The sequence below is a fragment of the Podarcis cretensis genome (assembly GCF_951804945.1).
Source record: "Podarcis cretensis genome assembly, chromosome: 2".
NCBI classification, from domain to species: Eukaryota; Metazoa; Chordata; class Lepidosauria; order Squamata; family Lacertidae; genus Podarcis; species Podarcis cretensis.
The window spans coordinates 6721478-6748370 of NC_137171.1; the positions used below are offsets into that span (position 1 = coordinate 6721478).

Consider the following 26893-nt stretch of genomic DNA (forward strand, 5'->3'; position numbering starts at 1 on the left):
CGCTGCTGTCGGGCGGCCAGGCACTCTTCGCCGCTGCTCCTCCGACTTTCAAGCGCGCTTGCTTCTTCTTCTTCTTCTTCTCCTCCTCCTCCTCCTCAAGCGAGCCGAGGCGGGGGCCGACAAGGCGCCCGGAGAGCAGCAGCGCCGTCCTTCGCTGCCGCCGCTGCCCTCAGCCGAGGCAGCGCTTGCCGTCCGCACGAGAGCGCGCGCCGCCGACTTCCCGCCAAATCGCCCTCCTCCGCCAGGTGGGTGATTCTCACGGCCCCGTGGCTGGGAGAGAGGGGGGCGGGGAGGGGGCGCCAGACCCCAAAGTGCGGGAAATGGCTTAGGTAGATCTATAAAGTGCGGGGCAGGAAGTTTCAGAGCTCACCGAACTTCATGGATGACGATGCACCATCGTTTCACGGGGGGGGGGGGGGGGGACAGGATCTTCTAAGACAGGGTTGGCCAACTCCCAAGAGACTGCGATCTACTCACAGAGTTAAGAACTGGCAGTGATCTACCCCCTTTTGGGGGGTTCAAAGTTGTTGAGCTTTTCTTTAGGGAGGAGGAAAGCCCGTTTTTTAGGGGTGCAGGGCAAAGCTTTTTTTGGGGGGGAGCCAAAGTTATTGAGCTTTTTTTTTGGGGGGGGAGCCAGTGATCTACCACAAATGTCCAGTGATCTACCGGTAGGTCACGAACTACCTGTTGGACATGCCTGTTCTAAGAGAACTGGCACTTTTCTCCTCCTGACAAAGTTTTCGGAGCTTTGCAGCCAATAATAATAATAATAATAATAATAATATACTGTGTAGAGCACAGGGCAAAAATTGGACGGATGTTTCCCCATCACTGAGTTCCTGTCATGAGGAAAGCTCCACCTGTTGAATTTCCGCTTTCAAAGAATTTGCTCAATTCTGGGGGACGTGTGTGTGTGTGTGTTTGTGGCAGGGTTTGTGACAATGCGACTCTTTGATCTCCCCGTCATATTCTCTGGTTCAGCATGCATTTGAGATTGCTGGGTGATGCTTAATAAAGAGAGAAACACAAATTGGTTGCTTCCTAAAATCTGCTAGCCATCCTGTCGTATTCTCCATTAGCTGAGGTTTATGGTTGCTCCAAAGTGTGGGGAAATGTGGGTTCTAATCTGCGTGAGTGGCTCTGACTACACACATTGAGGGCACATTTTCCCTCAAAGAATTCTGGGCACTGTAGTTTGCCCCTCACAGAGTTGCAGTTCCCAGGAACCCTTACCAAACTACAGTGCCCAGAATTCTTTGAGGGAAAGAACATGCTTCAAATGTGCCTTAGAGGTATAGTATGGAACCAGTGGGTGGGAATCGGTTGTTTTGAATCAATTGCCACAGAGCACGAAGATGCCATATGCATATGTAACAGAAGGAATGGCATGCCCAGGCAGAGATGTCCTCCTCATACACCTGGAGAAGAGAAGCTTTTTATTATTATTATTTTTTCCATGCTTATTTCCATGCTTATTACATACCAAAACAACAACAACACCGGAGAAAAGAAGCTTAAGGGGAGACACGATAACAGTCTTCTTCAAATACCTGAAGAACTGCCACACAGAAGACCAAGCAGAATTTCTCTCTCTCTTGGTTTGGGCTAGAATTCATTGGTGGAAATTGTAGGGAAACAGATTTCAGCTAACCTGTAGAAAAAATGACCGTTTGGCTGGGGAGTGGACTGCCTTGGGAGGTGGTAGCCTATCATTCACTGGAGGTATTTACATAGAGGTAAAAGATGCTGTAGCATCCAGGGTATATGAGGACCCCTTTGCTTTACCCAAGAGACCCTCAGAACAGGCAATAACCCTGAGTCTTGAAGGAGATCTATGCACAGATATGGAAGATATACACGGCAAAGGTAAACATAGATTTGCTAATGGGTATATGGTCTAAACCACTGAGCCTAGGGCTTGCCGATCGGAAGGTCGGCGGTTCGAATCCCCGCGACGGGGTGAGCTCCCGTTGCTCGGTCCCTGCTCCTGCCAACCTAGCAGTTCGAAAACACATCAAAGTGCAAGTAGATAAATAGGTATCACTCTGGCGGGAAGGTAAATGTCGTTTCTGTGCGCTGCTCTGGTTTCACCAGAAGCGGCTTAGTCATGCTGGCCGCATGACCTGGAAAAACTGTCTGCGGACAAACGTCAGCTCCCTCATCCAGTAAAGTGAGATGAGTGCCGAAACCCCAGAGTTGTTTGCGACTGGACTTACCGTAACCGTCAGGGGTCCTTTACCTTTTTACCTTTATATACTCAGCAGGGAGGTGCAGCTTGTCCTGGCTCCCTGGCAAGTGAATCTGCATGATACATTTGCTTGCCAAACACCTCTTTGTCACATTATTAGGTACACATTTCAAACTTTTTAAGTTAGCAGGCAAAACATGTGATGTAATAAAGAAGAGTAGCCAATTCAGTGCGGTGAATTGCTGTACAAAGTACTGAAGAAGATTGATCTCTGTTTTGGAGAGATTGCCAAGCTTTTCAGAGCAACCACAAGACAGGGTATAGTTGATAGCATAGGGCCCCTGAAGCAGTTGCCGCTTCTTTCTGTGCCAGCCTGGCCATGCTGCCTATGAATGTTTTCTTATCAGGATGAATTGTTTGGTAGGCAGGATCAAGTGCCGCTGAGTGCCCAGTTTACTAACTTGCATCTCTGGCAGGACAGCTGCTGAAACTTTGTGCAAGTTACCGGTAACTGTTTGCTAACAGACTGGCTGCATTTCAGAGGAGTAGTTTGTCTTTTGGTAGGAACTGCTTTTCAGTGTAAATGGGTGGGGTTGCTATTTTCAGGGTTATAGCAATTTTGCTCTAAGTGTGGGGAGGTGAACTAACAAGTTTACCAAATGATTTTCCTTTAATGGAGAAAACACTTGGCATCAGACCAAGCAAGTAAGTTTTGAATACCACCTTTAATCTGGTATATTTTGGGGTATTTCTCTATGGATTACAGTATCTCATTTCAGACATAACACAGTTCTGCTTCAGGTATTGTCTAAGCAAATGTGTGAGTGGCACTGGATGGCTGACCAAGGCTGAGTTAGCATGAGGGTGAACATCAATATGCTGGAGTATCACTAGGAGCAAGCAGGAATATGGATGCAGGAAGGAGTGTGTCTGAGAGAGAAAACGTTTTATAGCAGTGTGTTTGTTTAGTGTGACATACACAATGCTTACAATAAGCAATCATATGTATGCATCAGTGTAATGTGAATATATTGATAAGCATGGATTAAAATGTGTAAGAGCATCTATGTAATTGCACACTGCAGTTATGTAAAGGCTGCAGTCCTCAAAGTTAGGCTCCTTATGTTCAGAATAACAGGATGGCAGCCAAAGTCATCAGCCCTGGCATGCTCTCTTCTCTCCAAGGTTCTCATGACTATCAACTATTTAGAATTAGGGTTGCATTTTTTAGGGACTGGTAAGAAGCAATTGGGACGCAGGTGGCGCTGTGGGTTAAAGCCTCAGCGCCTAGGGCTTGCCGATCAAAAGGTCGGCGGTTCGAATCCCTGCGGCGGGGTGCGCTCCCGCTGCTCGGTCCCAGCGCCTGCCAACCTAGCAGTTCGATAAATAGGGACCGCTTACCAGCGGGAAGGTAAACGGCGTTTCCGTGTGCGGCTCTGGCTTGCCAGAGCAGCGATGTCACGCTGGCCACGTGACCCGGAAGTGTCTCCGGACAGCGCTGGCCCCTGGCCTCTTAAGTGAGATGGGCGCACAACCCCAGAGTCTGTCAAGACTGGCCCGTACGGGCAGGGGTACCTTTACCTTTAAGAAGCAATTAGGGACGCGGGTGGTGCTGTGGGTTAAACCACAGAGCCTAGGACTTGCCGATCAGAAGGTCGGCGGTTCGAACCCCCCCCCCCCCCCAAAAAAAAAAATGCAGAAAGAGGCAAAGCTACAAGGTAACATTTGAGATAGTGTGAATAAACACTGAGTTAAGTGTTCATGGCTTGCCGATCAGAAGGTCGGAGGTTCGAATCTCCGCGACGGGGTGAGCTCCTGTTGTTCGGTCCCTGCTCCTACCAACCTAGCAGTTTGAAAGCACATCCAAGTGCAAGTAGATAAATAGATACCACTCCGGCGGGAAGGTAAACGGCGTTTCCGTGCACTCCTGTGGTTCGCCGGAAGCGGTTTAGTCATGCTGGCCACATGACCCGGAAGCTATACGCCGGCTCCCTCGGCCAATAAAGTGAGATGAGCGCCACAACCCCAGAGTCGGCCACGACTGGACCTAATGGTCAGGGGTCCCTTTACCTTTAAGAAGCAATTGCTATGCATTATCTGTGGCACATTCATAACACCTTTCCTATGATCAAAGACACGTGCACAAGCTCAACACCAGCGATCAGCCCAGTTGGGCACAGGCTAAGGACTCCAGAGGATCAGAAGGCTTACCACCAGCCTGCCCTGCCACCCACCACCCACCTTACTAGGGCTCTAGAACTGCTTCTGAATGGGAGCAACCTTGGCTGCCCTCTGCAGTCACCACCCACTAAGTTTAATAACCAAAAATGCCCTGCCCTGGCCTATAGAGCTATAAAATTCATTCCCAAACACCCTGGGGGCAGGAGGTGGGACTGACAGGGAGGATGGTGAGTGGCAGACCAGAATAAGGGGAAGTGGTGGTGCTGCTGTCCCTATGTGTGGTGGCAAGCAGGAAGGTGTCCTGTCCTGGTTAGGGGCAGGGGCAATGTTGGGAGAATGAGGTGACCTAGTGAGAGAGGGGCATTGCTATCACTGCATGCAGAAATGGAAAAGAGTCCTGTCCTAGTCTGGAGCGGTGAGGGACTTGTCAGCATCACTGGGCGGAGAGCACCCTTTAAGTCTGGCCCTAGCCCTGCTTTTGCATAGAAATGTACATATATGGGGGAGGTAAGTTGTTTGCATGCATATGCTTGATTTAAGATATAGTTGTACAAGCCTTTTAATAAAAGAATACATTTATTTTTTCCAAAATAATTTAATATTTGGACAAAATAATTTAAGAACATTAGTAAAAGCTGTCATTCCATCTCTCCTGTTATCCTGCTTAAGAAAATGGCCTGGAATTGTAAATGTATGAAATTGTCTTGTGTAAAGTCATAACATTCTGGCTGACATTAGCTCAAAGACTAAGGCAGAGGCTTTTTCAGGTTTTGCCAGAGATCCCTTAAATGGAGGCGCTAGAGGCTGAACCCCAGACTACAAACTACAATCCTTGTCTTAGCATCATGTCTGAAATAGGGATTGTTTGTGGGTTTTTGGCAAAGTTATCCTTATGTACATTTTGTCCCTTTAATGATGATGACATTTACACATTTCTATGTGCATCTATATCCATTACGTGGTGCTTAAATTAAAACACCATAGGTGTAAGTAAAGTTGATTGTGTGCAAGGGTGAGTATGTGTGCATGCATATATATTGTAGTTATTGCCTGAAATTTGGTGAATGACAGTATCCCCATGTGAATATTAATAATCTGGCATCATTGTGCATTTAATTTATAATTATTTTATAAATAAATAGCTTATTTTATGCTGACAGTTTATGTGGTTGTTTATAACATCTCTTGATTTTCCATTCTGTATTGCTTTAATATGATTTTATGTTCCTGCACATCACCCTGATGTTTTGCAAAAGGGCAGTATATAAATACTTCTATAAATAAATGAATAATTTCCAGTATGTAATGTTGCATATTCACACTGGTCAGACGTACACAAGAGCAGGAGTCAGCCCACCTGGTACCGTCCAGATGGTATTGGACTACAACACCCATCAACCCTGAAAGTTGGCCATCCTGCTGGGGCTGATGGAAGTTGTTGTCCAACATCAGCTGGAGGCCACCACATTGTCTAACCCTGCACTACAGAATGCTGATAATCTGATTTGGGTTACTATGAACCATTGCTACTGTACCTCCAATTTTTTGTAATCCACCTAGAGGTTCTTTTTACAATAAAGCTGTATATACTTATGGTTAAATAGCTAGCTAAATAAAGATAAGGTACTTCACTAGTTTTAACCCTGCATTCTGATTTTCAAAGCATTATTTGTGTGTAAACTCACAGAAAATCTGTAATCCTGGTTGAGATGAGTTTAGAAAAGCTTTGAAACTGAAAATGGGACTGGGAAAGTAAGAGTGATAAAAAGGAAACCATGCAGGAGGAAATGTAAAAATGATTAATTTTGTTTACAACTATTTAATTCATATAAAACATTTTAAGCTGTATTCTCTGTCTGCTGCCTCCAAAGTTGCAAACTGTTACAAATAATAAAATACTGAAATAATGTGTAACCATATAAAACCTGGCAGGCAAACAATAATAGTAGCCAGCAGATTTAAAAGATACTATTTGCAGCTGTTTAAAACAATAGCTTCCAGATTAGTTTTCTTTACAAACCATGTTTTTCCTTTTTTCTGGAAGGCTGGCAGTGGTAGAGCTGAGTAGACTTAAAGTGGGCAACGTATCATGTGGGTGCCATGGAGGCGACCAATGCCCTTGCTGGACGTTCTTGTCTAAAAAGATTGGTCCCAGATTGCAAAGGGCTTTAAGGGTTAAATATCAGCACTTTGTAATTAGCCCCAGAAGGAAACAGGCAGCCACAGTGGTTGAACCAAACAGTGTTAGAAACTGAGATATGAAAGCCAGGAGCTAAATGGCACCTTAAACCTAGGTTATGGGGACAACAACGGAATGTCTAGGCATGCTTTTCTATAACAAGAATACAAAGCTGAAAATGAATGAACTGCAGCTAAAATATTATGCTCATTTTTCACATGCTCTAGTCCTTCCCCTACCCACCTCCCTAATATTCTTAAGAGGGTCTCTTCTCCAGTCTACATAGAGTAGCTAGAAGTGGGGAGCCACTCTGCAGTTTTAATCTGAAATCTTAGGCGCAGCCAGAGCTCAGAAGCTACTTGCACTCATGAAATTCCCTGTCGCAAAATGCGCCTAGAGCAATGGGAGTTTCGAACACTGGAACCAAAATGAGAATAATGCATGTGCCCTGGGACATGCCTTTCTCAGGCTGCTGCACCAGTGGCAACTTCAAAAAGGCAGAGCACATTACAGTCACCCAAGTGCATTTTAGGCACCCATCTATGTCTTAGAAAAGGGCAAAATGACCCATTTCCCTTCTTGAATTTTTAATTTTTAAATTATATTTGTTTATTACTTTCCCCTTGCCATGCACAGGGATCCCCCCTCCCCCCAATTGTCGTTTGCTCAGGAGCACAATCAGTAAGGCAAAAAGCTTCCCATAATGCATCCAAACTGAAATCATAAACTTCTCTCCTTGCTGGTGCTACAGGCCAGCTTTGGTGTTGTATAGTGGCCTCCAGCCAGTGATACCCTCTCAGCTAGGAACAATGGCGTAAATTTCACCAGCTCATCAGCAAAGCTGTATTTGCAAGCTACCGCTAGCTTATCAAGGACTTTATTTTGAAACTTAATTAGGAACACAATATTTTAAATCCACCAGAGATGAAAACCTACTTCGTATATTTTACATGAGGAACATGCAGGTCACCAGATGAGATTCTTGCAATGCCCCCTGTGTTGGCATACTCATGAGGTGCAGAATCTTGTTGCTTAGCTAGTAACAAATATGAGCCTGTGCTTAAACAACGGAGTTGGTTACTAGTTTGCTTCCAATCCTTCTGTGGGCTGTCCATCCATTTGCCTCTTTAATGCAATTCCCTAAACAAGTGAAATAAATCTTGTTTCGCTGTCCTGTTGGAAGTTACTCCCTTTCCAATTTTCTGCTGTTGATGTTTTTGTATTGAATCTTGTTTTGCTTTAGTTTAGTTTATTATTTATATTCTAATTGCTTTTATATTATTGCTTGCATGCCACTTCAGAGCATAAGCTGAAAAGAAGAATATGCATCTTTTAAATACAATTCCCAAACAATTGTGGCCAGTGTATCAAATGTTTCCTGATACTGAGGAGACCTTTTTTTGTCTTACTGTTACAGCTGAGACTGTACTTCTTCATTAAATATCAGGGCAGACAGTGTTCTTGATCCATGGTGGTTTTATTAGATTGTGCCCACAATTAACCTAGGCTTGTTAATCCAGTGATGGGTTCCAAATTCTGACACATGGGCTGATTGGCTGGGGAAGTAATGCCCTTGTCTTCAGTAGAGAGGATATGTCTGACTGATAAAGGTTAATGCAAATATTATATTGGGTTGTATCAAAGGCCGTAATCTGTGAGTCCAGATTGCGTGCCACTAGGTAGGTAATTTCAGTTTGATTCATTCTGTTCCTGAGTAGGAGACAGAAAGCAACATTTTGATTGTGTGCAAAGAGAGCAGCAGAGATGGAATTTAAGCCTAAGAATTCAAAGAAGGGAGGTAGCTAAGAAAGCATTGCTTTATTGTCTTCTAAGGCTGTGCAGAGAAATTATTTCTGTGGAGCAACAAGAGTAACTTCACATCACCACGGTCACACTAGCCAGATTCTATTTCGATAGATGATAGATAGATAGATAGATAGATAGATGAAAAAGAATGGGAGCCTTTTTGTAGGTGGGGTTGCCTGATGCATGACATGTTCATTTAAAAGAAATTTAAACACTCACAAACGTCGTCCCCAGTTCATGTGTCTTGCTATAGGAAATAACCAGGTTTGCATATGAAATAAACATGTTTGACAGGTAATGTATGGTGGTGTTCTGTTTCTAGCTTTAGAGAGGATTCAGTATAATCTTTTTAAAAAACAAAGTGCTAGCTTTCCCAGAAATTAATTGGCCAGTCATTATGTAGTACTTATAAGGGAATAATAGGCAGTGACCTCTTGTTCCTCTTACAAATCTGAAGCGTGAAAATGGCAGTGTGCTAATTAAAGTTCCACATAAAATTGCTTGCTGTTATTTACCTGCTTTCTTTTTCTTCCCGTGATGAAGGATATGTATGTTGGTACTCCTGTGCTCCCTCCACACTTTGCAGTTTCCATTTTTCACACTGATATTCTCCCGCTTTCTCTCTCTTTCTGAACCCTCTCCCACTGCTCCCCTTCCCAAGCTGTTGCTCCCTCGGGAAGAGAGAATGAAGAGTCCTCTTGTGCTGTCAGTGCTGCTGTCCTTAATAGCTGCAAAACTGTGCCAGGCTTACTGTATTGAGTCCCAGGAGCAGCAGCTGCCCAGCGGAATGCAAACAAAGGTGAGAGTGGCTAGAATTTTGTTGGAAGAGGGGGGTAGGAGGTTGCTGGTGAGTGGGACGGCTTCTGTGCTGGGTAAGGATCTGCTCCAAATAAGTTCCTGCCATGGTACCAGTGTGGTTTTTAGAGCCTTGCATTTCAGGAGTTGGGACTGAACCCATCATCCACTTCGGAAAACCTGAGGACTCAAAATACTAAAGTTAATGCATAATTTTGTTTTACCCAGATAAGGTAATGGGGGGGGGGAGACCCCTGACCATTAGGTCCAGTCATGGCCGACTCTGGGGTTGCAGCGCTTATCTCGCTTTATTGGCCGAAGGAGCCAGCGTAAAGCTTTCGGGTCATGTGGCCAGCATGACTAAGCCGCTTCTGGCGAACCAGAGCAGCGCACAGAAACGCCGTTTACCTTCCCGCCGGAGCGGTACCTATTTATCTACTTGCACTGTGTGCTTTTGAACTGCAAGGTTGGCAGGAGCAGGGACCAAGCAACTGGAGCTCACCCCATCATGGGGATTCGAACCGCCGACCTTCTGATCAGCAAGCCCAAGGCTCTGTGGTTTAACTCACAGCGCCACCCGTGTCCCTTGATACCCAGATAGAAGCTAATTAAACAAAGATAATAATCCCCAAACACTCCCCTTTTGTGACTTCTCAACAGTAAATTGTCCAAGGCTTGGAAAAGTTATTCTGATGTTTCTCTATATTTCATGGGTTTCTTTCCAACATAGTTTTTCTTCTAAGGTTTTGCAAACAGGATATATTTCAAGTTTTGACATACAACACAAAATTGGATTCTGCCCCCTGCCCCCTGCCCCCAATTTCATTATTTTTACCTGATTTCCTACAGTGTAAAATGGAAATGAACAAAGAAATAATGGAAAATATATTACCAATGTACACTGTTTTAGAGAATCAGGAAATGTGACCATGCCTAGTCACTTTCTCAAGGCTAGAAACCTGAATCAATTAAAAAGAAAGGTGGTACTGTGTAATTTATCTGTTAACTTTCATCTGCAGTTGCTACAATTTGAAGGAGTATTGAGGTTTATAATACAGAGGAAGATCCTATTTCTTCCCTATAAAAATGTTAATTTGGTTCCCCCATAAACACACCCCATGGCAAGACATTCATACATCTTTCATCTAAGGCAGTGGTTCTTATCCTTTTTGAGGGTCACAAACATCTTTGAGAATCTGATAAATGCTGGACCCTGCCCCCCAAAAAGTGCACATACACAAACATAAGTTTGCATATAATTTGGCTTGGTTCAGAAACCCCTGGAAGCCAAGCAATGTACTTCCGACGACTTCTCCTTTTATCCACACAACAACCCTGTGGAGTAGGTTAGGCTGTGATACAGCAATTGGCCAATGGGACTCGTGGCTCAGTGTTGATTGAATCCATGTATTCGCAGTCTTGAGTCCAAACTTCTAAAATGATAAACTGCCTTCCTGAACTTGTGAATTTCTCAAGAGAGAAAGTTCTGTAATGTTCAGACCACAGCAGAGAACCCAAGCAGCTGCTGAATTAATCTTGTTTGATGATAACATGTTGAGCAGGACCTCCATTACAAACCTGAAACTGAAAACAATACTGATTCCCCTACTACTCAGTGTTTTCATTGTGACTCCTTTGGAACAGGGATTAACTCTCCTGAGCCTCCTTAAAGAGCCCAGAAGCATCTGCCTGGCCATGGCTGGCTACAGAATACTGTGCTAGATGGACTTTCATTCTGCTCCTGCAGGGCTCTTCATACGTTTCTGGCACAACTAGAACTTTGGGATTGCTTTGCCTCACAAATCTTACCAATCTATTTATTACACAAGAACAACAGGACTTAAAAGCAGCAGGAGAGGTTTCCAAATTCCTTGTTAATGAGCCCTGCTTTACATACAGTGATTTTGTACACAGATGTAACTTCTGTGTAGGAAAACCATAAGCATGTTCTGTGCATGCCATCATGTGAAGTGCATGTGAATCATACACACACACTTTCTGCATTGGTGGGACTTGAGTGTACAGGGGTCTTCCTGGTGATTTCCCATCTAGACACTGAGCAGATCCAGACCAGCTTAGCTTCATGTTACTTAATAACAGGGGTGCCAACTTGAATAAAATATTTGGGTGGGGCAGATAAGCCCTACCCCACATAACTGATCACAAGACGTGGCACATGCACACCATTTGAATGGCAACGCACATCAACTTGGGGGGTGAAGGGACCTCAGCCCCTAGGAATTGGCTCCTATGATCACAGTTATGTAGAAGAAACCTAGCGAATTAGACTAAAATGATTCAAACTATAAAATCAGAGTTCAATTTAAAAAGCCCTGCTGAGATACAAGAAAGAATAAGTCTTCAGTAAGGACTAGGGTGTGGGTGGCGCTGTGGTTTAAACCACAGAGCCTAGGGCTTGCCCATCAGAAGGTCGGCGGTTCGAATCCCTGCAACAGGGTGAGCTCCTGTTGTTCGGTCCCAGCTCCTGCCCACGTAGCAGTTTGAAAGCACATCAAAGTGCAAGTAGATAAATAGGTACCACTGCGGTGGGAAGGTAAACAGCATTTCCGTGTGCTGCTCTGGTTCGCCAGAAGCAGCTTAGTCATGCTGGCCACATGACCCGGAAGCTGTCTGTGGACAAACGCCGGCACCCTCGGCCTATAGAGTGAGATGAACGCCATAACCCCAGAGTCGTCTGCGACTGGACCTAATGGTCAGGGGTACCTTTACCTTAGGACTAGAAGTTCAACTGGAAGGCATTTCCAAAAAATTGGGCCCACACTACTGAATGTACGGGTTCCTTGTGGGTACGAGCTGTGCATCCAAGTCATGGGGGGCCACTAACAGCGACCCCCAAAGACCTCAAGGGTTAAAAGGAGAGATATAAGGGGTCAGGCTCTTGGTCTGTATCCTGCTCTACTTTTGATTCCTTTGAGTTAGTTGTGTATCTCTCAGTGTTAGGCTGTTGGTCCCTCATTGTTTTTTGTGATGGGGCCTTGTACATAATGAAACAGCAAGTGGTTCAAAGAAGGCTCTTTGGTGCAGTTACAAAAAGTTGCTCTTTCTTTCTTTTCTTTTCTTTTTTCCTCAAAGCTGTTTCAATAACCTAAAAGCCTATACATCCCGTGGAGAATAAGATGTTGGTCTGCGATAATGACCACACAGTAGGGAACATCTCTCCCACTGCAGTCTGAAATGAGAGCTTCTATGAGCCAGTGGTCTCTTGGTAGCCAAGCGATGGCTTGAGAGCCAAGCACTTCAGTGCATCTGCATATGCGAAGAGGTTGATTTCTAGAGAAATTATTTAAAATAGCTTCACCGTGAAATGAAGCAAGTATAAAACCATCCAAGATCCTGGCTTCAAAGGCTTATGCTTTTGGCTTTGTTCGCTTTTTTTTTTGCAACTAATTTATATTGTTGAAATGTTTACCCCACAATTTCCCCCCATTTATAAAGATATCAAAGGATCAAATCATTTGCCCAAGGTCATGAAGGCAGCCTTTAGTGGAACTCAAATCTCTCAGTCCTTAAAATACCGTAACCAAACAGCTCCAATCTAGTATAAAATTAGATGTCTGGCTAATGAGAGGTTGAGGGCGATCTGTGAACTTGATCGTCAGCTGTCTTGTTTTCAAAGCTAAAGCAGAAAGTTTGGAGAGAACAATTTCTATCGCTGTCTTTCACATGCAGAGATAATGGCAGCTTCAGTATTGTATATCATCTAGGACAAGGCTGGGGAACCTGTGGTTTCCAGATGTTATTAGACTACAGCTTCCACGATCCCTATTAGCCATGTTGGTTGGGGCTGATGGGAGTTGTAGTCCAAAGACATCTGGACAGGTCAGTGAAGGCTGATCTACTTGTGGTCTCAATGCATGGAGCATGGCCACACAGTCTCCTGGCATTCGGAAGCAACATTCATGGTGGAACACCTTCTTGGTAGCCAAAACTATAATCATCTTTCCATATTCTAAGTCTGCTGAAGAGGCTTTTGGTGTGTAGATGGTCTCTAATCTGATGTAAAAGGGGCATTCTTTCATAGGTATGAAAAGGGGAAGTTTAAAAGAAGATGAGGTCCCCCCCCCCATCTCTCTTAAAAAGAGCTTTCTGCTCTGCAAATTACTTTTGTAGACAAGACCCAGCTGGAGTCTTAAGTGGCTGTTTTTGTCAAATCCCATCTGAATCAGATCTGCTGAGGATAAAAAGGCTTTGAGAAATCCAATTCAACCCTCTCCCATCACCTTCTCTTCCTGTCACATCCTTACTGTCCAAAAAGAGAAAAGAAAAAGCCTCAAATTACTGTAGCTTTAAGGCTCTCACGAAGCAATTCCACATTTTTGGATGCGGCTGACCTTTGGACCAATTTCACATTTCTCTCTCCTGGAATTACTTCACTCTTAGCATAGGCAGCAGTTTTAACCAGATTAAATTAGAGGACACCCCCGCCCTGCCCCCGCTTTATTCTTCGAGATAGATTTAAATTCTGTAACTAACGGTAGATGTAATTGACAAAGTTTTTCACTTGAAAATTATGCTTTGATTATGGGAAATAAGGATGGAACGTCATATCCATCAAAATATTCAGGCATTCTAGTGCTACCTGTCCAGGACTGCCTATTGGCTATCAAAGGAGATGTACAAGTGAGAGCCTTGTGCCTAAAGGCTGTGTTTTCTTTACATCAGAACCTTTAAGTTTGATGGCCAATATTTACTCCAAGAACTTGGTTCTCACATGATTTGGATTTTTGTGGGTGGAGAGGGGAAGTCTGGGATGACAGAAGCCATTGCTTAGGAGAAGGGCAAAGAAATCATTTCCCACTGAGAGCAATGCAAGACATTCTTCTTTGGCAATCACTCATAGCCAAGTAAGATTGTCTTCCATAAACACAGTTTTAACAGTGAGTCTGTAAGTGACTGTGGAGGTCACTTCTGGATCCACACGTCCTTCCACAGTGGAGACATAGGTTTCCGGACGGGAGTTGATCAGGGTGAGGGTTTGCCAAGCGTGCCTTCCTCTTAGCACATTTCTCCCTTTCGTCCTGAGTTCTAGCATCTTCAATGCCCATGGCATCTTTGGTAAAGGCTGTTCCCCAATTGGAGCACTCACAGACCAGTGTTTCCCAGTTGTCAGTATTTATGTCACATTTTTTTTAGATTTGCCTTGAGAGAATCTTTAAACCTCTTTTGTTGACCACCAGCATTACGCTTTCCATTTTTAAGTCTGGAATAGAGTGGTTGCTTTGGAAGACGATAATCAGGCATCCGTACAACATGACCAGTTCAACGAAGTTGATGTTGAAGAATCATTGCTTCAACACTGGTGATCTTTGCTTCCTCCAGTACACTGGCATTAGTTTGCCTGTCTTCCCAAGTGATGTGTAAAAATTTTCGGATACACTGTTGATGGAATCTTTCAGGGAGTTCGAGATGGTGTTTATAGGTGGTTCATGTTTCACGAGCGTACAGTAAGGTTGGTAGTGCAGTAGTTTTGTAAACAAGCATTTTGGTTTCCCTGCGGATGTCCCGGTCCTCAAACACTCTACACTTCAATCAGGAGAAAGCTGCACTCACAGAGCTCAGGCATTATACTCCTGCCTTCTGAACAGTGGATGCCCTGTAGTCCCACTCTACTTTCTGACTCTTCACCTTCATGTTTCTACATGCTATGAAGGCTGTAGTAAATTTGCTGTTGAAATTCTTACACTGCCAAGTTCTGCACTTAGGCTGTCAGTACCACAGACACATCCTTTTTTTGTACAAATATTAATCACAATGTCAAAAGATGCAATGTCTGTCAGATCACAATGTCAGAAATAATAGTGCCTGTGAACAGAAAATAGAAAACAAATTTTAATTAAAAAATACTACTGGGGATGTGCAATATGTGCAAAAACAATGGAAATCAAGGGCAGTTGTTTTAGACAAAGTCTAGATACTATTGCACACAAAACCTGTCTGCTGATTTTTACATTTCAGAAACAAATGTAAGCCTTGCAACACTGACTTTTGCATCCCAAAATGATTCGTGAAGCACCATTCGGTTCCATATTGATAGAGTATTATTTTTATAAGATTGTATTTGGAAATGATGAATTCAAAGGTTGAAGATTTCGCTATGTTTTGAATCTGCTCAAAACTTTTAAAGACTTGTATCTGACCCCACAATAAGCAAAATGTGGAAGTTTGTAAGATGTTTATTCACAGTGGGGGGGGGGGGAGGGGAGGCAGAGCCCACTTTTACCCTCTATAACAAAATGGGTAGATCTGGCACTGGAGGAGCCTCACTATCAATCACAGAAACAGATAAGGAGCACCTCCCCACCCCCCGGAAGGCTTATATCCCATTGTACAGTGGTGCCCCGCAAGACGAATGCCTCGCAAGACGAAAAACCCGCTAGACAAAAGGGTTTTCCGTTTTTCGAGGCGCTTCGCAACCCCTATGGGCTTGCTTTGCAAGATGAAAACGTCTTGCGAGTCTTGCGAGTTTTTTTCCTTTTTTCCTCCTTTTTCTAAGCCGCTAATAGCCGCTAATAGCGCTAATCCGCTAAGCCGTTAATAGCCGTGCTTCGCAAGACGAAAAAACCGCTAGACGAAGAGACTCGCGGAACGGATTATTTTCGTTTTGCGAGGCACCACTGTATCATATTCCCTGTGTCACTATGTACGTACTACGTAGCATTCATATGAGGTTCTTCTCGTTCATATGAAGTTCATAAGCTTTCCTGCTTGGGAGGGGGACACACTTGAATGGTAGCTACACAGGTGCCCTCCTCCTCAGTTGCTCAGTGATGAGGTCAGCAATATAGAAATCGTTTTGAAGAGATCCATTGCGGAATCATATCTTCCCCACTTCGTAGCCCTTGTTTCCTTGTGAGATGTGTTGCCTTGCCAGTCTTGCTGCTGGGATCCTACTGCGACTCACTCTCTGAAGCAGGAAATGTCTCTTCGCAGTGAAAGCAGCTCAGCGCATGGACTTTCTCAGATTGAGGCAGGTCATCAGGGTCCTGCCTACTGTACAAGTAATGTACAAGTAATGGCAGCAGTGTATCAGAAAGGGGATTCTGTAGCAATCTGGCTTTAATGGGAGCACACGTTCTTTCCCAGGAGTTGATTTCACGGATCGACAGGAATCTGACAAAAATTATTTCTTTTGTCCATTGCTCCACACTGAATGCTGAAGAATAAAATACTGGTTGTAATTTCTGTTATGCTTCTTCAGATAGAGGTTTTCTCTGAATTGTTGTAGGACAGAAGGGGTATGGGCCTCTTTAAATCACTCAGCCTTTTATATGCCCATACTCAACAGCTCAACTGAGGAAGGAAAGAAGGAAGGAAGGAAGGAAGGAAGGAAGGAAGGAAGGAAAGAAAGACACTGGTATAAAACTCAAAAATTTAGAGTAGGTGTCAGCAACTGGAAGTTCATGGGACAAGTCCAATTTGCCTAGAAACAGAAACAGGGTGGGGAGCTGAATGGAGACAGTCGTATCTGTGCCAGCAAAGCTTTCTGACTATCCATTTTAGAGGGTGAAAGTTCTGGTACAATACCTCCCTCCTCACCCCCACCCTATTCTTGAATCTGAAAAAATGAGACTCAAAAGTCTTCATATTGATTTGCATACAGTAGTATTCAACAATCTCCAGTGAGAATTTAGAGAATTCCATGCAAAGCAACTGCAAAATCCCACATAGCTACATTAATAATTTGAGAAGTGATTGGGAGGTGTGCATGTCAAACTTTGCAACATATCTATTTAAAATTTATGTTCTGAATCCCTACCCCCTTTCCCAAGGAATGGGGAGGAATTGCTCTTCCAGCACTAAACATCCTGTTGTTTCACACATGTCTTGCTACATACGGGTACTGATTAGCACACTGTTCCCACTGGTTTGGGGAAGATCGCCCTGTTCCCTTACCCATCCCCAAGACAACCTTCCACCACTGCCTTATGTATTAGGCATTCTCATATTTTGCACTGGATAGAGTCTGTGAGTTCCCCATTTCCCTTTGTGCAAGTAGCTTAGAGGTTGCACATTTACCTGGCATTAAGCTCCAATGCAGATCGTGAAGCTGAGGCTCCAATACTTTGGCCACCTCATGAGAAGAGAAGACTCCCTGGAAAAGACCCTGATGTTGGGAAAGATGGAGGGCACAAGGAGAAGGGGACGACAGAGGACGAGATGGTGGGACAGCGTTCTCGAAGCTACCAGCATGAGTTTCACCAAACTGCGGGAGGCAGTGGAAGACAGGAGTGCCTGGCGTGCTCTGGTCCATGGGGTCACGAAGAGTCGGACATGACTAAACGACTAAACAACAACAAAGCTCCAATGAACAAATTGCTAATTTCTTCCAGGTTAATAATGTGCATAGGAACCAGGCTGCAAGAAAGATTGACAGATGAGGTTTTTATAGCAAGCACTGTTAGGCAAATCTTCCTGACAGATTCACTGCTGCCCAGCAGGCTGGATAAAGTTTGGCCTTGTCTTCTCTTCTGGGCGTCTGGGGGCTCTGCAATAAGGGAGCACCCTCTGGACTATGATGGTTGTGACCAGAGGGAACAGCAGGAATGGGCATGTTGAAGCACAGAGGCAGCACTTGATATGCCATGGAGGAAAGGAGAAGGAAGCTTGCTCTTCAAACCTGCCATTTTTTCCTCTCCAGGGAAACCTAGCCATAGGGAGAAAATGGGATTGGTGGATGCATATCCCAGCACATTATGTGGAATAGCTTTGAATACACAGATTGTGAGGGAAAGTTCCGAAATAACAATGAGCACGCAGTATAGAGGAAGATGGAGAAAAGATTGGGGTTTGAGAGCATTCTGGGGGAACGACTAGAAAAGAAGGCTAACAGAGGACTAAAAACATTTTTATACTGTGTGTGAGCTCAGCTACTAGATTTTGCATTAATGCTTTTCTCCATAAACTATTGTACAGTTAAAGCCATGGAGCAGTTTAGTTCCCCTTAATCGTGAGCTGAATTCTACAGTTATTTCTTTAGCTCTTCCCACAAAAAGCTGGTAGTGGCCATCGCTGAACCAACTCTTTTGCTACATACCTGGTACAGATTGGGGAAAACAATATTTTTAAAACTGCCTTCTCATTGAAATTTGATATGCCCATGTTAGGGTTATTTAAGGTGACAGTGGGAATTATTTGTTTGGGGAAGATTTTAGCTGATTCTGCTATACATTGCCACATGAGCTTTGGTACTTCTTTCTCAGTTGTCTTCTCCTTTCTTTCCAACAGAAGAGCTCAGACTTCTATAAGACTCCTCCATCTTTGCTCCGGCGGTTGTATGATGGCCAAGGGATTTCCTATGAGGCACTGCTCAGATTGTCAGGCAAAGAAGAAGTCAGTAAGTCCTGTTCCCCTCACCTTCCGAATAGTTACGGCAGTTTCCCATGAAACAGAAGAGTAAATTTGGCATTTAGGCAACTCAAGTCACCTTGGTTACTTGAAAAGCCTTTTTTGTAAGCTGCTTTGAGGCTTTTTCTTACAATCAAGAGGTATATAAATTTTATGAAATAAAAATAAAGTATGAAATAAAAAAACTGAAAATGGGACATTTTTATGTTTCTCGTTTGAAGTTCGTTCTATGAAGTCTGCTTTACAATAGCAGCAAGTATTCTAGCAGAGAGCCATACAAGCTATGCATGGAATAGAATAGATTTGGGGGTTGCCTTCACATATACGAACCATCCTCAGATTTCTGTTGTAATTAATAAATTTATATCCTACCTTTCCTCCAAAGAGCTCAAGATTTTTCACCTTCCCACCACTTCAAAATGCTAATGATTTTTTTTAATCTTCACAAGGACTCTGTGTAGTAGGTTAGTCTGAGAGACAGTGACTGCCCCAAGGTGCTTAACAGCTGAGTGTGGAACTGAGCTCTGCTCTCCCTCCCAGGTCCTAATCCAACATTTGGACGAAGGGGAGATTTGCAGGACGAGCCACACCTACAACAAAATGGACATTGTGTGTGAGAGTTTAATCACTCTTGGATTTGGGATGGGGAAATTTCTAGAGAGAGTTGGGAATATTTCTATTAACGCAAAATGCAAGCTGTATTTCCTGGCAGGAATAACAATAACACCTTAAGATATCAAAAGATGTAGTCAACACCTGAAAGTGTCATTCAGTTACAAAAGTTTTCAGCCCAATTATTTCAGAATATTCTTGATGACACCATTGGTCATCAGCAGTTAAATAGGCTATGCACCGGAATCCTAATGAAACATGAACACACAAAGGAAAAAAGCATGAAATAAAGACTTAAAAGAGGTGTAGAACACCATTGCTTGTGCATTAGCTTAATCTCTAAAAGCATCCACTACATCAAGGGCTTTGATAAGTAAGCCCCCTGCTGACTATTAGAAAGCACACTGCTCCCTGGAAAGTAAGTTAAGTCCATAGATCTTCACCCAAAGTATTTAAGAGCTTAATCTTAAATTAAAAACTCACTACTTAAGTCCCAGCAGGCATCTGTTCCACCTTACAAACCAGTCATGGCCTGGAGATGTGTATTGTGCTTTGGTAGCCCAGAACCCCTGTTCTTTCTTTTTTCAGATCCTCAGGCACTTGCCTCTTCCCAGAAACGTAAGTCAGCTCTTCTTTTGCTTGCTTTGCACACCAGAAGGTCTCTGGGCTATGGCTTGATCCCTAACGATAGCTTGAAGCAACTGTTGAAGGGTGAGGCTAAGGGCTCAACCAGATTTGCACTTGCCCTGCCACTTCCCCCGGGAAAACCCAATCTTTACCGCTGAATCGGAGCAAACATCAGGTGTTCTCCAAATTGACGTTTGCTCCAATTTAGCACTAAAGAGTGGATTTTCTGGGGGGGGAACAGCGGGGCAAAGGCTTGGACCCATGGCTAGAAAGCACAGTATGAGAGGAAAACGCTCATACTCCTGCTTTCTAGGCACAGAACAAGCGGAAGTTTGGACAAGCCCTAAGGTTGCTTACAGCCACCTAGTGAATTTATGGTGGAGGAAACATTTTCATGAGAGAGTCACAGTCTAATAAGGTTTTTAAACCATGCATAAAAAGCAGAAGAAGCTGAAATGGGGCTCTTTGCCTCATCTCCAGCCACCCATATCTTTCACTCTGGGGGGTTTCTGTCCTCTCTCTTCCCCTATGGTACTTGCCATTTATAGCATGACCAGTCCAGGCCAATGGCTTCACTGAGGCCAGGATTCCCAATGGCACTGCAGTAAGAGTGATGGAAGTAGTTCCTAGGATGACTGGCATAAGAATTAGGTAGAAGTGTGTGCAGGTGAGACTGGGGACAGCATGTAAGAATGATAGAATGAGACAGGAAGAAGAAAAGAGAGCAGTTTTCTGCTCATGATAAAAAATGATGAGAGAGTGAAAAGAAGACTTCTGACTGTTGATTAAGACTGCAATCCTATACACACTTACCCAGGAGTAAGTCCCATTTTACCCGAATAGATAGGTAAAGGATTGTTCTGTAATGCTGCAGTCCTAAACCTGGTTAGTGAGGAGTAACCAATTAACTCTTTGGGCTTACCTCTGAGTAAACATGCAAAGGATTATAATTGAAAGCAATGCCCCACAGGGGGAAAAGAACCTGTTATCTTTGCCACTGTCAGTTCCAGATGATGATGATGATGATGATTATTACTACTACTACTACTATTATAATAATAATTATTATTATTCCCTGCCCATCTGAGTGTGCTGCCACAGAATAGACAATGGCAGGAGGTATGACAAAGAAAAGATGGCTGGAATCTCTTAAGATGAATGAATGCAGATGGTTATAGCACACAAGTGAGAGATGAATGTCAGGGAACAGATGACCAAAGACAGATTTTTCTCTCATATATATACATTTACTTGGCTTTCCTGCTTCACCTGCTCGCTGTGCCCACTGCTATCATGATGCAGTTGGCATGGCCATCTATTGTCAGTTACACAAACTGCTCCATGACACTTTTTTTAAACAGAAACATTATATAGTAAGAAATGAATGAAGTGTTCAGCATAATACTGATATTCCATAAGTTCCTCAACTTACAATCAGCAATATCTCCCTTTCTGAGAAGCTGGTTTAAAATGGTGGTGGCAGTGTGTTATTTACAGAAACTTATTTGTGAACATTGTACTTGTGACCATTGGAGTCATCCCTGATGATCAGAATGCAAGTATCTAATCAGAGTCTACAAGAAAGGCACCCAACCACCACCATAGCAGATTTAGAAGCCATTCATTACAATAGTCCTGTTATTTCTTTTCTAAAATCTGAAATCCAGCTGATAATTTGACCTGTTGTAACCCTCTTGTTGTTCTCTGTAGGAGACATGCATGATTTCTTTGTTGGACTCATGGGGAAAAGGACCACAGAGCCTGGTAGGTGTGTAAGCCAAGAGATTTCACACTCAAACACACTCCTTGAAAATCTTGATAGGTTTTAACAGATTTCTTGGTAGATTTCTTAGTTGGAAAGTACAGTAAGGGTTATTTCTTTCAACTTTCTAATTCTTAGGCAGGGCTCTGTGTGTGATGCAGTTCTGTGGAAACGAAGGAGGAAAAACTCAAAACACAGCATTAGTTTTAGAATGCAGTTTCATGGGAATCTGAGTTTTCATTTTAAAAAGCAATTACCTGGTGGGTTTGGTGGTTAAGGGCCAATATCCAGGGCTTAATCTTTTCAGATTGCATTAAACTAGATCATATAGCAGTGGAGAAGGTGGAACATGGTAAAGCAGCTACAGCTACAAGGAAAGCAAAGAACAAGGGTAAGGGAGGAAGAAGGAGAAACTATCATATTTGTAGTGGGTGATTTCTATTTCTTGTTTGGTCTGCTCTACCCCTGGACAAATGGAACTGCAGAAACAGAATCTGGCTGTAGCTTGTTTCTTCCCTCCCAGTCTTCCATAGTTGGTCCTCAGGATAAGCACACTCGTTCCTTCAGCTTTCCTCATAGAACCTTCCATCTTAATGACCATCATTTGAGGTGTAACAACAGGAGTGAGATGTGTCCCATCGCTAATGCATGTCTGAATCAATATACTCTCAGAAGAAACTCCATGTGCCCATAGTGGTTATTTATGACTGTCTGAAATGGAAATATTATTCACTCATAACTCAAGAGCTGAATGAAGAAATAAATTCTGCCATGTTAACTGATTGTAAAGGTTGGGAAACCGGGCAAGGAATCCTTTGATGCCATTACCTTTGAGTTAGAGGGAAGATGTGGTACCCACCAAAGGGACTGAACAGAAATGCCTCTGGGAAAAACTAACTTGCTTCATTCTCTAATTTCAGATAATCCCACAGATGTCAATAAGGGAACACTCACTGGTTTTGGCGACCTAAAGTATTCATTGAAAGCAGAATGAGGTAAGGAAGAAGGGACCCAGAACTTGACTATAAAGGAGAGGGATTCTTTGAAATACTGCTCCACACACACATTCACCAACACATGCACAAATGCAAACACAAGTGGACTCACACCTGCTCATACCTTTTTCTTTTGTGATTAAGTTGAAGTGTAGATTCCTGCCCCTCATCACAGAAGAACAATATGTTGATCTCCAGGCATTCCCAGTGCAACTCAGAGGCACATTGCAGATGCCACAAACCTGGCACTAATGCCATCTATTCAGTACAACAGGAGCAGGGGAAAAGGATATTTAAAGAGAAATGCTCATACAAGGAACAAAGCTACTTTGATAGGTTGCTGTATGTAGATATAGAGACCATGACAAGTCCAACTTTGATGGGTTCACAAGATTGCAATTTACAAGTGGGAAAGTTACACCAGAATTGGTTAGCCCAGTCACTTTTCTGGAAGAAAGCACTGGACAAGAAGTGGTCATGAAATTATTTTCAGAAATCTTATGACATGGTATGGCTAGTAAGAGAGAGTAAACTCATAGCTTTTTCCCCCTTGTGTCTTTAAAATGAGTTTACCCTCTTCTCTTAACTGTATCATTTCATTCATAAAATGGGTGGAATTGATCAAGGGGTGGCTTTCAGGAGGCAATCTTTCCAACTTGGTTAAGAAAATAAAAGAGAAAGTTATATGTCCTAAAGGTAAAGGGAACCCTGGCCGTTCAGTCCTTATTGCAGCATAAAACTATCCTCCTTTTTCTGTTGCATGAGGACTATGTTATATGCCAAAGCTGCTTTTTCAGCCATCTGGGAAAACATTAACCATCTACATCAGGCTGTTAACAGCCAACTGCAACTCCTTTTGATGCAATTTCTCCAATTAGCATAGTGAATGGGTATGACCTCCTTTTTTGTTAACTCTTCAGTTCCAATAATTTGGTGAATGACAGTAGTTATTCCATGATTATGAATTTGTGATGTAATTTCAATGCTGTTGCTGATAAGCCAATGGCACTTAGACTGTAGAACAATGCTTTCCCTCAGAGCCACTAACTTCCAAATGTAATTGCTATGCATTTTCAGGATACAGAAAAATCAAGCATTTTGGGAACCTCACACAGATGAATCAATACTATGCCCACTACTTTCTACTAGCTGGCTCCTGTGCTTCTGTGTGTGTCTACAAGAATTCTATATACAGTGGTGCCCCGCAAGACGAATGCCTCGCAAGACGGAAAACCCGCTAGATGAAAGGGTTTTCCGTTTTGGAGGTGCTTCGCAAAACGAATTTCCCTATGGGCTTGCTTCGCAAGACGAAAATGTCTTGCGAGTTCCTGCGGGGTTTTTTCCCCTCCCCCCTTTTTCTAAGCCGCTAAGCCGCTTAACAGCTGATCCGCTAAGCCGCTTAACAGCTGATCCGCTAAGCCGCTTATCAGCTGATCCGCTAAACCCCTAAGCCGCTATAATAGCGCTAATCCGCTAAACCGCTAATGGTCTTGCTCCGCAAGACGAAGAGACTCGCGGAACGGATTCTTTTCGTCTTGCGAGGCACCACTGTATTTAACTGAACACTATTAGCATGTGGGTGTATGTTGTTGGTATAATGTTTGTGTATACAATACCTAAGTGACGCTGCATGTGTGAAATGGCTATATCATTGGCTTCACACTTCAGACCTTGTTCCCACGTCACTTCAAACACAATTGAAACAGAGTTAACAATGCAGTGGAGTCAGTTCACGAATTCAAATTCAGTTATGAGTCACTTGGTAATAAGACAGTGACTCAGCGGCACATAATTTGTCAAAACACTTTCTAGTCTGAAAGGCAGCTAATTTTTTTTTAAATTGTGTTTTAATAACCTGTGTCTTGCTTTTCTCTGTCTAAGGTTGAACCCAACGTAGGTAAAAGCCAAAATAATCAAATAAGACAATAAACCACAGTATTCAGCAACTAGTAAAATCCATAAAATATGCAAATTTCATTGCCATTCAGAACTAGAAACAAGCATTGATGTATCTAATGATTCAACAGGTGGTGGCCTTTTTCCATGTTCCATCCTGCCAACATTGCAGATGGCAGTGGCGACCCCCTAATTTAAGCAGCTATTTGGATTCCAGCCTGCCATTTTCTTCCATGCCCAGACCTGATTCCAAGACAGGGAACTGTGCTGAATGTTGGAACCAATTTAACTTCAGCCTTCTCTGCCCCCCTTGATATCTCATACAGGTATCCATGTAGGCGTGTGGACAATCACAATGTCTGCAGGACCTCGAGAAACCAACACAAAGCTGATTTCATCCACCAAAGCCCAGCACACTCTCAACCAAACCAGAACCCTTCGATGTACCATGGAGACCTCATATTGTCCTGTGCTTCCTTGTTGCCATGTTCTTTTCCTTGATTCTGCCCTTTATTCCAGCCTTTTCCTCACTGTAACTCTCTAGTGTCCACTGTTTGGAAATTCTGAAAGTAACCCTTCCCCATGGTGCTTTGTCCCTCTGTGTACATATTTACCTGATCTGCAGAAAACTCCTATGCCACAAGCAAAATCACCCTCACTGCCCACCCTTTTGTGGCACAGATTAAGAACACCTCAAAATCTTCTATAATTACAGGGTTTTTACTTATGACCTGCCACTGTGTGTCTCTCGTTCTTTGTTTGATATTTAATAAAATTGTGGAGGGGATTCTGCTGTCACAAAACAAACCAACATAGTTTAAAATGGTGTAACTTACTGGCCTACAGTGCAAGTTGTTGATGAGAGTCTGGGCATAGTTCAATCATAAAAAGCTATGATCTGTGCACATAAAGTCCCAGACTCAATCCCCAGTATTTCTGATTGAAAACTATCTCGGGTGCGGATGGCCGGGAAACGCTTCTGCCTGAAACACTGAAACACTCAGAGAATATTATAGAATCCTGGTTAGCAGGATAGAACCTTCCTTGGTCTCACAGTGTCAGCTAGAAATTTGCCTCTTGAGCTGCTTCTTCATGTGTTTACATTCCCCATCTGTAAGTTCCCCAGCTTCTTCAGCGCCACAGTCTACCCCTTTCTGCCAATAACACAGCACCTCTGTTCTCCAATTAATTATTTTTTCAAATGAGATGGACCTGGCCTCAGACCTGCTTGGAAGTTGAGCCAGATAGGTGGAATTGCTAAAATGCAGCCTCACTGAAAGTTAATTCACTGGAACTGGGCTCTGAAGTTCGAGTTAACCTCATTCTGTTCCTGGGCCTGGGTAGAGGTTTTTTTCTTTTCCAAGGACGGAGGACCTGTGGCTCTTCAGATGTTGTCAGACTCCAGCTCCCACCTGCCCCAGCCAGTTTAGTCAGGGATGATGGGTGTTGTGATCCAACAGTGGAGTGGTGCAGGTTCCCCATGCCTTCTTCAGCCATGCATAATATCAGAATCCAAAAGCCTTGATGGAGCAAACTAATATTCTATTCTAGTCCTGCATTCGGTTTCCAGCAGTGGCCAGCCACATCAGCCTTCAACATTTATCACGGAATTCATTTTAAATTACTCTACACATTTCTTCTCTGCTGTCTGTGGAGGAAATTGTCCTGTGCTAAACACCCGTGGTCAGAATTGTTACCGTACTGAACTAGATGAACTCAGCATAAGGTGGCTTCATGCATTTGCATTGTAACAGCACAAAAGAGTGATTGAAAGCAACCGTTGCAGATTTACCATAATTGCAAAACAGCCCTTATGTTCAACATTCTACCACTGTTCATTTTACATAAAATTAATGCACACGGCAAAATATGCATATTTAGTAGTCTACAGTATCTTATTTTGCTGTGTGATTCTATCACAATTAATAGTGTGTTCTTTTTGTTCCTCCCATTTATTTTGTTTGGCATTTTATGTAAGGTAATTCAATTAAGTATGATTCACTAATTACAATTTTATTACTGTTATTTCTTTAATGCATATCAGTATATCTCATAGTATGCTGTTTTTGATTTGCCTGCCTGGGCTGTGAGGTACATCACGCTATTAGATGTATCTTTTAACTTAATTATTTCTGGAGGAGCCATGTAGGCAGTCTGTATTTAGTCTGCTCCCACCACTGCTTTGGGAAGCAGTGTACGTATGACGTTAGCTACAATCCATATCTATTCTGTATTTATCCTGTCACTTCTTATGAAAGTGATACATTGTGATGCAATTTCCTCCAACCTAGCATCAATCCAAACTGAGAAAAACCTTGCTATGTGCATTCACTAATCTTGTCTGCTTTGGTGTGTCTTGTTCATTTGGCACAAGAAAACAGATCTGTAGTAAGGATTAAAGAGTAAGCTGAGGTGAGCAAGTTATCAAAACATGGAATCTGTGGAAAGGGTTCCTCATACTATATTTGATTCCACAGTACTGAAAC

At 43.2% G+C, this 26893-nt stretch overlaps 1 protein-coding gene and 1 long non-coding RNA gene across 3 annotated transcripts in view; one reads left to right on the forward strand and one right to left on the reverse strand.

Moving 5' to 3' along the window:
* TAC3 (tachykinin precursor 3) lies at positions 1-25144 on the forward strand. 2 transcript variants are annotated; one of them, XM_079966966.1, is made up of 8 exons: positions 1-109; positions 179-245; positions 9016-9153; positions 18396-18504; positions 19716-19745; positions 21465-21518; positions 22437-22511; positions 24734-25144. In XM_079966966.1, the coding sequence occupies exons 3-7, from the start codon at positions 9040-9042 to the stop codon at positions 22508-22510; spliced, it is 381 nt and encodes a 126-aa protein (XP_079823092.1). In that variant the 5' UTR covers positions 1-109; positions 179-245; positions 9016-9039; the 3' UTR covers position 22511; positions 24734-25144. The 2 variants fall into 2 exon arrangements, with proteins under 2 accessions (XP_079823092.1, XP_079823091.1); XM_079966965.1 differs by lacking the exon at positions 1-109 and having other exon boundaries at positions 178-245.
* Positions 21528-26893, reverse strand: part of LOC307210826 — a 12683-nt gene continuing 7317 nt past the window's right edge. Inside the window, exons 2-3 of the long non-coding RNA XR_013836159.1 lie at positions 21774-21883; positions 21528-21679 (exon numbers count right to left, since the gene is read on the reverse strand). This is a non-coding gene — a long non-coding RNA (uncharacterized lncRNA). The remainder of the gene's footprint in view (positions 21680-21773; positions 21884-26893) is intronic.